This window comes from Aulonocara stuartgranti (genome assembly GCF_965226115.1).
Source record: "Aulonocara stuartgranti genome assembly, chromosome: 13".
Taxonomy (NCBI): Eukaryota; Metazoa; Chordata; class Actinopteri; order Cichliformes; family Cichlidae; genus Aulonocara; species Aulonocara stuartgranti.
Window position 1 is genome coordinate 8755863 of NC_138949.1, and position 12286 is coordinate 8768148.

Genomic DNA, 12286 nt, shown 5'->3' on the forward strand with positions numbered 1-12286 from the left:
ACGTTGTGTTGTTCAGCATTATTCCCAATCCCCGGGATGAAACACGACACCGAGCTTATAAGGTCTCGCACATCAGCAGTGTACTTGTCCTAGTTATATTTTCTGGGCCTGATAACCTTGCATTGCGCTGTGCTGGATCGAGATTACGGATCAAGTTTAATTGAGTCTGGTAATCTGATTTTGGCACAGGGATGGAGGATCCTGGATTAAAGTTGTAACTACAACATAAACAGGGGATCAGGGGCCTCTTTAGCTGCAGAGGCTAGGGGACAATGGAGGCATGTTTAGATGTAACATGCCACTGCTAATCCAGCATAGGCTAAACTAAGCTGCCCTGTATGGTAATATAGTTGCCTGGCTGTAATGAATTGCACTGTCAGGGGAGGGAGGGGCTGGTCACATTGCCCTGCTGTACAGACACAGTAATAAAGTGGCCACAGTGCTGTGATGTAATATGATAGCAATAATGATAATAACTGGAGTTGAAGAATCACATTTGAAGCTCGCTGCTGCTGTCCCTAGATGACATCCCGCTATTGGCTTCTGCATGCAATGGTACAATAGGGAAGCGCTGTTTAGAGCACGCTGCGAGCTACACCAATAGCCTATCAGTCATCATGACAGCCAGGTCAACAAGGGAATTGCAACTTCACAGCCTGCATCTGTTGCACGGGACAGGAAGATCTATACATAACGTAAATATAGAGCATGTAAAACTCAGGAGTAGTAGACTTTGGGAGGCAAGGACGATAGAAAATTCTCTTTACGGTGTTACTAATAAATGAGAAAATACCAAGTGACAGAAAAATATGAAAAGAAGAGGTGAAAAACTTTATAGCCCTTGAGTCAATGCTCAGCACTGCATATTGTGCATTCACCCCACTGAAGTCATCTCTTCTGAATTGCTTCTGCAGTTTGCCCCCACACCACCCCAGGAGCATAAACACTGCTCCTAGAAGCCATATGAACAATTTGTTCTGGGCAGCCTGTAGTCTACCTCGCCATTTTTCTCTGGGCTGATCCATCTGCTGAAGGGAGCGTCTCCCTTCATCCTTCTTCCTTTCTTTCCCTCTATTTTCTGTCTCCGCGTGCTCTCTGGGCTGTAAGGTCTTTTTTAACCTTTATTTGTCCACTGGAGGTTTCTGCTGAGCATGCATGTTCCGTTGCAGCTCTGCCCTTCTTCACATTCATACCCCGCCGCTGTATAGTCTATGTTGCCCTATAAAAATGGCAGTTCCTCTACTGTTGGCACCTTGCTCAAGGGTACCTCTGTTGTAGTTGTTGAAGAAGGGCTGTTACTTCACTTTCAGTCAGGCTATTTCCTTCTGCCAGCTGCCTCCTTCTCCTTTAGGCAACCGTTGTCCTTCTTTAGCTTGTCTGTGAGCCGCCAGCTCTTCTGCATAATGCTTGCTTGTTTACTTTTTCTATTCCCGACTGTAACCAAACATTAACTCTTGCACTGTCGCATCACAGGACAGATGTTTGTGATGGTTGTAATTGATTTGTAATTAATTTTGGAAAATTCTCTGAGAAATGATGTTGCTAGTGTCTGATTTTTCCTGTAGGGCTGGAGATTATTGAACATTTTCATAGTAATATTTCAGCATTCTTCGAATATCTCGTTTAAGCATTTGATCCATTGAATATCTGAAAATACAAACACCCATTTCCACATGGCACAGTAAGTCTGCTTACTTTGGCAGTCTTAGAAACATTTTTATTTTGGTGTTTTTGATTGTGATTAATGAAGGATCAGAATTGCTGCAGATTAATTTACTGTATATCATCTAACTACATTGTTGTTTCTGCTCTCGTTAATGTATTAACTATATGATTGCTCTCTTGGCAGTCATCACCAAAACTAAATGCCTTCTACGTATTAGGAATCTGACTTAAGATGCCCTGTGTGCAAATGCTATGTCTGCTGGTTAAGCTGTGTAGACCTTTGTTCAGCTTTGGAAGCACCTGATCTTAAGCTCCTCTGTCAACAGCGCAGCTTGGCGATGTTAGTCTGTCTTAGTTTAGCTGGCTGCTGGGAAAGGTACATTCTGCTGTTAGCAGGGCTTTGAGGCTAATAATCAATATCCAATTTGCATAACTAATACTGTTTCTAAATGTGTTTCAAGTATCTTCACGTATGCTGCTGGAAGAAATGAGCAAATTAAGCAGGTTCTAAAATTGCTTGATTATTGACGTGGTGTTAATGGACAAATGTGCCACAATGGCAAAAGCTTGAAAAGATGGTGAGACTCTTTATAATGGCATGCTGTAAATAATTTGAAAATACACTAAAGGTAATGTTAAGTTGCAAGTCAGTTGATGTTTTTTAGCTATTAGACCTCTGTGTTTATTTACACTGATCACTTCATATCAGATACACGTGGAGGTACACTGGTTGTATTCTATAAGGGTTATATGTTATGTCCTATCCTATTTCCCTACAGACAGGGTCTGCTGGGATTTCATCCTGTTTGAAGGGGGTCTTTCCTTTCTGCTGTCACCAAGTGCTTGCTCTAAAAAGGGACCTTTGATTATTGGGGTTTTCTTTGTATTATTTTGGGTCTTTTCATACATTTTAAAGTGCTTTGAGGTGACTGTCTTTGTGATTTGGCGATATACTAATATAATTGAATTGAATATGTCCATCTGGGTCCAAGATGTTGGCAGCAGATCAACTGGGAAGTCAACCATGATGGAACCTTGCTGTATCAAGATTGTTATTATGCAAAGAAAGTGGGATGTTGAAGCTTAACACTTTGAGCTTTTTCTGTGTTTTTTTACTGTTCCTGGACATGGACATGTCTTGTGGTCAGTGGGGATATTTCTTCACTGAAAAGTGGAATTGCCATTAGAGTCTCGGGGGGGGGGGGGGACTTTAGATTAGGTCCTGTGAGACATACACAATGAATGAATACCAGAACACAAGGTTCTCCAGCAGAACATTTCATTGTAATAGACACAATCATTGTTACACACATCACCTGTTTTTATGTTTAACTCATTCTCCCATAAAAACGGCATTCAACAACCTCCTCGTATCTGTTATGATAAGTTTTGGCACCTCGCTATGTATCAATAAAGAAGTGAATATGTTCCAGGTTTTGCTAAGTGTAGCTGCATAGAGAGCATCACTAACTTCAGATCCACATCCAGTCATTTTGTTCTATAACAAATATGATAGGCCTGGCTTTCGAGAGATAAAAAGAGTACTAGAATAAGGTACTGTATGATCAGTGTGTTACTCAAATACGTAATGGCAACATGCATATCATCTTGTGAATTTTGTGGGGGGAAACAGCTCAGCAGCTGTTTATTTAGTGGTTTGAGAAATGGTTAAAGACTCAGGAGGTAAGAGACTGACATGAGCCAATAGTATAAGCCAAATGATGATGATGATGATGATGATAATGGCTCCCATGAGATTGTTTGACTTCCACCTAAAGCCTTTTAACAGGAGCTGCCCTTACTGTGACATGTGATGATTAGCATCACGTGTGTGTGGGCAGGTTTTTTTCCAGTTTTTCCCAAATGCAGACTGATTTCAAAGAGAAATGTTTTGTTTTTTTTAAATTTTCTTTTAAGTTGAAATGATGTTTGCATGGGGTTCATTTTCATGATCTAAACTCATATGAAGCGCTGTTTGCTTTTTAAGTACATAAATCAGCTTACTGAATTGGCGGCTCCATTTCAGGAGGATTTCGGATGCTTCGGGCCATGATTCTTTTCAGCACCATCAATTCATTGAGCTGTAATTAACACCAGTTTTGTCCTTCCATGACATCACTTAAAGACGTCATTCAAACTTAATAATTCCATGAAAATCCGTAACTACCAAATTATGTGAACAAATTGGAAAGCGTTCTTCGTGTTGTATTTTCACCCATAAAGGCCACTTCCTCTCTGTTCTTTCTTTGCTCTGTATGTCTTTGCTCAGGTCTGATGGCAGACTTTCCTCCAGCTCTCCTTCCATGCCTGCATCTTGTCATTACTGTCCAAGCTCCAAGCTCCAAAGCCATATATGTCAAAGTCAGATCAGTTGTCACACTGTTGTGTCTTCCACTGCTTTTCAGAGTTGGGAACAAACAGTTCTTTAAAAATGTCATGTTTTTTGTCATTGTCGCTCATAAACCTGCAGAGAGTCATCACCTGACTTTCAAGTTACAGTTAAGCTACAGCTCTATAGTGGAGTCTATAGAGGCAGGCAACTGCTTTTAGTGAAAACCTCCCATAAACCCACTACATGCATAGCACCAGATGGAGCAAGTTAGCTCCTAGCTAGTTAACATAGTGAGACATCTGTCAGCTGAAGAGATTTCTATTTCTATTTCTATTTTAACTCAGGTGTCTCCCTGAGTCCAAGGGCATGCTGACATCTTTTCTGGCATAATTGTGGTATAATTCACCATGATAATGTTCTTTGTGATTTTCAAACTAAATATAGTCCTTGATTACAGAGAGATGATGTCCATTTAGCAGATTAAAATGATCACCCACCGCTTCTTTTAGCCATTGCCAATAAAGCTATGTGGAGCTACTGCCCAAAAAGGTTATAGCTGTACCAATAGATGGTTTATTCAACCACCTGCCAAGTATTTTTGGAAAGTGATTGGAAAGTTTTATTAAACTTTTGTTCACGGTCTTCGTTAGAAAGACACCGAGAATTATCTTACAACATTTGAATGGTTGCTACACTGATGGTGTAATAAGTTAAATTCTGCAACGCTGCGCCGCTTTCTCCTCTTATGTTCCATGTCTTGTGGGTCTTTAATATGACTGTAACAATAACAGGAAGATGGCTCACCCTGTCATCACCCATTATCTAATGTTTTGAAGGCATGACGTTTTTCCAAACAGTTTACGTGGAAGATTTCTCAGATCGTTACGTGTAACAAATAGTCTGGTGTGTCAAAGTTGTTGCATCGTGCTGAGATGCATCACCTCTAGCAGTCCTTCTGTGGGTGCACGGATGTCTCCCTGGTAGTCATAGTGATCATTGCCAGGGCCACATTTGATGATTTCACCATGGATCTCAAACATCAGATTCTGTGTCAGGCTGACCAAACTGTCATGCTGACTATGATCATTGGTTGCTTGGACCACAGCACACATAGAAATCATCAGTGGAAAAGCTTGCAATGTCCAAACCGATGCCACCAAGAGTATGCTGCTTATTTACTTTGGCATGTGGTGTTGTGCGCCATCAATACATTCCCCATGGTCAGACTATCAATGCAAATTTCTACTGTAATATAAAATCGCACATCATTGCTGCTCACTGCCTTCCCATCCACCAGATACAGGTGTTACTTCATCATCTTCCCTAAGATATAATAATTCAAGCTAAAAGATTGCTGTTTTGGAATATAACTAATATGCAGGTGGTCAGGAGAAGACCGAGAGAGATCCAACATAGCTGAAATGCTGGAAGCATTGTTTGCAGATCAGTGACTGCCTTGAAGAGAATTCATTTTGTTGTTGTTTTTTATAGGCGCAGTGGCACCTTGTAGCTGAAAAGAAAACACATTTAAAGGTTACATTGCAATTTGAAGCTTGAACAGATGACTTCCAGTCTTTCCCTTTGCCTCCTTAAACACACATGAAAAGCTTTATTAGATTGATCGATTGAGCCGCGTCTATCGCATCTTCTCCTGTTTTACATCTCTCTAACGTCCTGTTCTGCAAACCTTTCATTTTAACTCTGGCCACTGCATTACAGCTGTGTTTAAAAAATGCTTCTTGCTGGTCGAGACCCCACAGAGGCCCCAACAGGCTCATCTGCGTCTAGACAACCAGGGAGAGAGAGAGGGAATATCCCACTTGGCTACTCATAGAGACAATGATGCAGTCAGACAGCGTGTCTGTGGATCACTCTCGCAGACACAACCTCACATTGAGCCGGCGGGTTATGGAGATAAGGTGTGCTTTATTTAGCAACGTCAAGATGATGGAGCCTAAATCATGACGCCACCGCTGGCTCCACACCTGCCCGTGGCACAAAGCGAGGGCAGTCCAGCGCACGAGAGTCGAGTGGGCCGACTTTAAAGCTGTCTCTTTTATCTGTGCACAGCAGATCCGAACCGTTCACATGCAGCGATAAAATGGAAGCATTAAAAATGCGTCTGAAGTCTGGGAATTTTTTGTCACCATGTGTGCCGCAAATACGGAAGAAGTTTGTCTTGCAGATTGTAAAACATATGTAAATAAATTTCCGAGCAAATCGACTGTGATGTTGATAAGGGCTTAATGAATGTGTGATAGCATTACCGTCTTTTAGAAACACAAAAAATGACTTCTTTTTTCCCTCTTTCCTTTTTTTTCTGTTTGCCTGGCTCCTATCCATTTTTGTTTGGGTTTTCTTTTTATGTTGGCAGACAAGGAAGCTTATGCTATTGTTGCATTCAGTTGCTCCGGCTAAGTGACAGCTAAATGTCTGAAATGCAAAATGTAAATGCAGGAGGAAGAATGTTCCCTCGACAGGGTTGTTACTCTTTTATGCTGATTTGGACCGCATTCTAACTCAAAGACATTTCCTTGACATTCATTTATATTTTGGCTGCATATCTCGTCAGCGCAGCATACTATGCTTATGCATATAGAGAGCTCATCATGCTGTGACTGTGCAGGCCTGGCTCTTGTTCTTGATAGTTTCTTTTTTTCTTTTTGGATACTGTGTTTATGATGACTTTTTGTCTGATCCCCATTATTTTCCTCTGTCTCTCCTTTTTTTCTGCCTCAGGATCTGAAGAAGGTGCTGTCTTTCCCCCCATACCCTGGGGAGTTTTTGCACCCGGTCGTGTATGCCTGCACGGCGGTCATGTTGCTCTGCCTCTTCGCCTCCATCATCACGTACATAGTGCACCACAGGTATGAAGAAAATCTCCACCTTGATTTTGTTTAAGTATGCATTTGGGCTTTAATCCCTCCCTGCACGTCTTGCCTCGATTTCTAAAATTGCAGCCATTAATTTCACTTCTTCATCATCTGGACATTCAAGCAGACGCTTATGTAATCTCCTTATTTCCCGCCCTTTTACCTTCATGCTTGTTTTTGACTCTTCTGTCACAGATCCTGAGCTGACTGTGGTGTGAGTCAGATGCTTTAGGCTGGCATAAAGTATTGCAGCCTGTCTGACTAAGAGGATATAAAAACATATACACAAATGTGTGTATGTGTAGCTGTGTTTTAGACAGCTACAGCAGAGATATATGTGTCTAATGGATTTCTAAGGAGTACTTTTACCAGCTTTGTTCTTTTTATTCGGCATGGAGATGAGGGCAAAAAAATAAAAAAGTGGACCTGTGGCTCTTGTGGTTTTGTACGGTGGCATCTGTCTGCTCATCTTAGTTTCATCTGCTGTGAATGCTGTTATTAAAGCAGGAGGGAGCTTGACTGGCGTATTGTTTCAGCACAGCAATTCATCATCTGTTGTTCTTGTAGAGCATCACTCATTTTATCATATCCTTGGCATTAATGTGGTATTATTGTAATAGCTTTCCATCTATTTTCATATAAAGGAACTAAGAAATATCTCAAATGTCACATTTTCAAAAAATATTGTTTTATAACACAGTTATCTGGTATATTCACAGTAAGATTTTTATTTTCGTTGTGTTTTTTTCTGTGGGTGGGGTCTCTGTTCTTACGGAGACTGAACTGAATTTATTAAACTATACGAAGGCGCAGAGGCTTTCGCAGTTTACATCCATCTGTGACACCTGGGATGGAGACAGGGTGGGTCCTTCTGCAGTCAGACAGTGATGACAGCATCTGGGGCTACAAACAGCAGCATCACTTGCTGTCGTCTGGCACTGCAGTATTGACGTTTGAAGGAAAAATTGGAAATCGCCATAGAGGCAGGAGACTGAGATGTTGTGGTTTCGAGTGAAATGAAAAAAACAATTCCCAGATACTGGTGTGCATTTTGTAGTTTTTCCACAAAATGGAATTAGAGACAAAAAGAATCAATTCAAATTCATTTGAATTTCTCTTTGTGGTGTATAGTTAAGGGTTGGATTTTTAAACCTGTATTTTGATTTTTGATTATTTAAGCTACCAGGGATCTACCAGGGGTCTTGTTTTTGGCATTTATCTCAGGGCTGGTTTTAGGTTCTCCATCACTTCATCAGGGATCAAAAATGAGCATAGGACTTTATGAGAGGCCCAGTAACTATGTTGTCAGGGGCACCTTGGCCCACAAGGTAAATTGGTCCTGGGTGAGGGGTCAGACTAAGTGTAATTCAAAATAGTCCTATGAAGACAACATCTTGGCACATATCAACATTGCCTGGTGAATGAATGTTTTGGCACTACCCCGAAGCAAGGGCTGGGAAAGGACTCTGCACATAATAAGCCACATGGGTCCAACCTGCTGTAGGCTCACCACTCGCAGGAAGCGTAGCAGCAATCTGGGATACAGTTACAGGCAAAGGCAGAGACCGTGATAAGACCAGGAGAGACCATTCATTAGAAGGTCAGAAAGGAGCTGCGTTCCTCTGCATCGAAAAGAGCTGAGGTGGTTCAGCACCTCACTGGGATGCCCAAGTGGTACCCAAGAGGCATATCCAACTGGGCACATGCAACTGTGAGGAAACACCAGGGAAGACCCAGGAAATGCTGGAGAAATTATGCATTGCAGCTGGCTAGGGATCACCCTCATATTCCCCCAAGAAGAGCTGGAGGAGATAACCAGGGAGACACAGGCCTGTGCATCACTGCTTACTTTGCTTCCTCCCCAACATTGAAATGCAGCAGAAAATTGGTTGGAACTGCTGTTCCAATAAGGATGGTAGAGCATCATCGGGATTAAACGATAGTTTAGAGATGTTGTGTTTACATCGATAACACAGCTATGATAATCCCAATAAACTGAACAAAGCCAAGTAGACAGACATTCATTCATCAGAGAGTGCTTTTCGGAGCAAGAATGCAGAAATTCCAGATTAAACTAGAGTGAGAACAAGCCCATATTTAAGATATGATGCCAGAGCTTTTGTGGTGTCTGTCACACACAGGAGAGGGTTAGAGGGCTTTTCTTTCAACAGTGCTCACATTAACAAACTCCAACACCTCCTCCTCCTCCACACCTCCCTCCAGGCTCTCCCTAGTACTAAAACACATCTCTGTTTAGTAACACTTTACTTGTGTAGTATCACTCCAGCTGACTGACAGTATCCAAGCTGTGAAGCGTTGGGACTGTGTTAAATGGGCAGAATAGAATAGAGGCTGTCCAAAGGCACCGTGTGCAGTGGGCACGTTGAATCTGTCACATTCTCACTTTAGCTTACTAACACATACACACATGCATAAATATAGCAATACACTGTGTGCTTTAGTTCTTTCTCTGCTGGCAAGATAATAAGACAGAATATGTGATTAAGAGTGCATGTGATGTATGATGTATGAGCCAAGGAAGAACATAGTGGTGGGTATCACGTCTTTGAACCCCAAATCCTTTGAGTCCAATTGATGAAATTTGAGTCAAAAGTGTTTACAGTCATGACTCAGTGAATATTCGAAAACACTGATATCATGCTGTTAGAGTCAGAGGAATACTTCATTAATTTCCAGTTTATACAGTACCCATCCAGTTTATCTCTATAAACAGATATCTGCATATGAATTTGCATAATATGCATTTGTATCGAGACTTCTTTTGACCCAAAAGCTTTCTGCTTTCAGGTCCGCTCGTCTGCTTGTAGTCTTATCATATTTGAGCAGGCTTTGGTAAAGAGTCTGTGTGGAGCTGAAACAGGGATTTCATATTCCAATGCAATCTCAAAAGCGTCATTTAGGAGCATAGATGATGGGTCTCCATTCAGCACAATCACAAGCCCTACCTGATTTAAATTTGGCTAATCTTCCCTTCAAGATCGGTCCTTGTGCATCTCAACTGATGCCGGTGTGAAAGCTATTTTTTTTTTCTTTGTTTTTTCTTTGTTTTTCAGAATGCTTGTGTGTGCAGTCTGCGATTTCACCATAGACCTCAGACTTACAACTCAGGCCTCAAGGATCTCATTAGCATTGTTTCCAGCTGGAGCAAGCAGTAAGAAAACTTTAAACCAGCTGCAACCCAGTGGTGAAGCTCACTAGTGAATTGAGTAGTGCACTGAGTAGATAAAAATATACATATTTTCTAAAGTTGATGGACACCAAAAGTGAATCACAAATATTGCACTCTGGACTCACATTTGTCAGGAAAATTAGTCCAAATGAATTCTTTTGTTCCTCCAAGTGTGCTGGATGTGCAAATACACAACTGCTTGCTTATATATCCTCTACAAATACATACATACACATTGCCAAAAGTATTCGCTCATCTGCCTACACATGCATATGAACAGAATGACATTGCATTTTTAATCCATAGGGTTTAATATAGGCCAGACAATCCCTTGAAGCTATAACAGCTTCAACTCTTCTGGGAAGGATTTTCACAAGGTTTAGGAGTGTTTATGGGAATTCTTGACCATTATTCCAAAAGCAGGCAGCACGGTGGCACGGTGGTTAGCACTGTTGCCACACAGCAAAAAGGTCCTGAGTTCAATTCCAACATCAGGCCGGGGTTCTCCCCGTGTTTGTGTGGGTTCCCTCCGGGTACTCCGGCTTCCTCCCACCGTCCAAAGACATGCAGCTTGTGGGGATAGGTTAATTGGAAAATCCAAATTGCCATTAGGTGTGAATGTGAGCGCGAATGGTTGTCTGTCCCTGTGTGTTGGCCCTGCGACAGACTGGCGACCTGTCCAGGGTGTACCCCGCCTCTCGCCCTATGACAGCTGGGAAAGGCTCCAGCGCCCCCTGTGACCCTGAAAAGGAGAAACGGAAGCAAATGGATGGATGGATATTCCAGAAGCACATTCATGAGGTCAGATGCTGACAGATGAGGAGGACTGGCTCTCTGCTCTAATTCATCCCAAAGGTGTTCTGTTGGGTTGAGATGAAGACTCTGTTCAAGCCAGTCAGATTCTGCCACACTAAACTTGCTCATCCATGTCTTTATCCACCTTGCGCTGTGCACTGGTGCAAAGTCATGTTGGAACAGAAAGGAACCATCCCCAAACTGGTCCGACAAAGTTGACTGCGTATGTTGTCCAAAATGTCGTGGTATGCTGAAATATTAAGTTCCTTTGACTAGAACTAAGAGGCTGACCACAACTCCCGAAAAGCAACCCTCAACAAAATTTACATTTGGCACAGTGCGGTCCTGGCAACTGCCAAAGTCAGAATCATCCATCTGATCACCAGACGGAGAAACGTGCTTCATCACTCCGAGTATGGTGGTGGCATTCTTTACATGACTGCATTTGATACTTTCCATTGTGCTTGGTGATATAAGGCTTGGATGCAGCTGCTAGGCTATTCTATGGAGCTTTCTATGCATTATTCTTGAGCTAATCTGAAGGCCACATGAAGTTTGAAGGTCGGTAGCATTTGATTCCGCAAAAAGCTGGCAACATCTGAACATTATGCACCTGAGCAGGTGGTCTACCACTTCATGGCTGAATGGCTGTTGTTGCCAATCACTTTCATAACTTTGTTATAATACCATTACCAGTTAACTGTGGAATATTCAGTAGTGAGGAACGACTCGCTGTACTCCTTGCATAGGTGGCATCTTATCAAGGTACCATGCTAGAGTTCACTGACCTCCTGAGAGTGATCCATTCTTTCACAGCAGCTGTCTGCATGCCTAAGTGTTTGAGTTTATACACCTGTGGCCACGGATGTAACTTGGCTAGGGGAGTGAATACTTGTGGTAGTGTAGTGTATGTCATATGTTACTGTTTCTGTGAGTTTGTCTTATTATAATATAATATGGTGGGCCACAGTTCATTGCACTGAACACAAATTATATTATTTTCATATATGAAATAGATTTCAACCATATACCCCACTGCCTTTGCCACGTTTCCTCTTTTTCCTCCATCATAATTAACATGCATTTCCATGCAGCGGGTACCATCTAACTGTGTAACGGTGCTGCAGCCTATAGTTTATGGAGCTTCAGCAGCATATTTGGAATGTGTCTGCCACCAATAAAAAGACTTGGCTCAAACTACTCATTGCATAATGTGTCATATTACACTGTCCATAGCTTTATTGTCCCTTACATTTGGCTGAGGACCGGACACAGGGTGAGAGAGCAGATGCAAAGTCAGGACAGTTTTATTCCCCCTTCACACTGGGAGATTGGGACATGGAGGGTTGCCAGGTTAATGTACTTGACCCAGTGAAAGCCCAGAGCAGAGCCTATGAAAACCTCCTTCAAGGGAGGCCTGAAGCCGGCCTG

At 42.1% G+C, this 12286-nt stretch overlaps 1 protein-coding gene across 3 annotated transcripts in view; it reads left to right on the forward strand.

Moving 5' to 3' along the window:
- adgra1b (adhesion G protein-coupled receptor A1b) overlaps positions 1-12286 on the forward strand; it is a 192791-nt gene that overhangs the window by 154842 nt on the left and 25663 nt on the right. For all 3 annotated transcript variants that reach the window (XM_082556384.1, XM_082556385.1, XM_082556386.1), the window contains one exon: positions 6737-6864. In XM_082556384.1, the coding sequence (XP_082412510.1) occupies positions 6737-6864 (128 nt within the window). The remainder of the gene's footprint in view (positions 1-6736; positions 6865-12286) is intronic.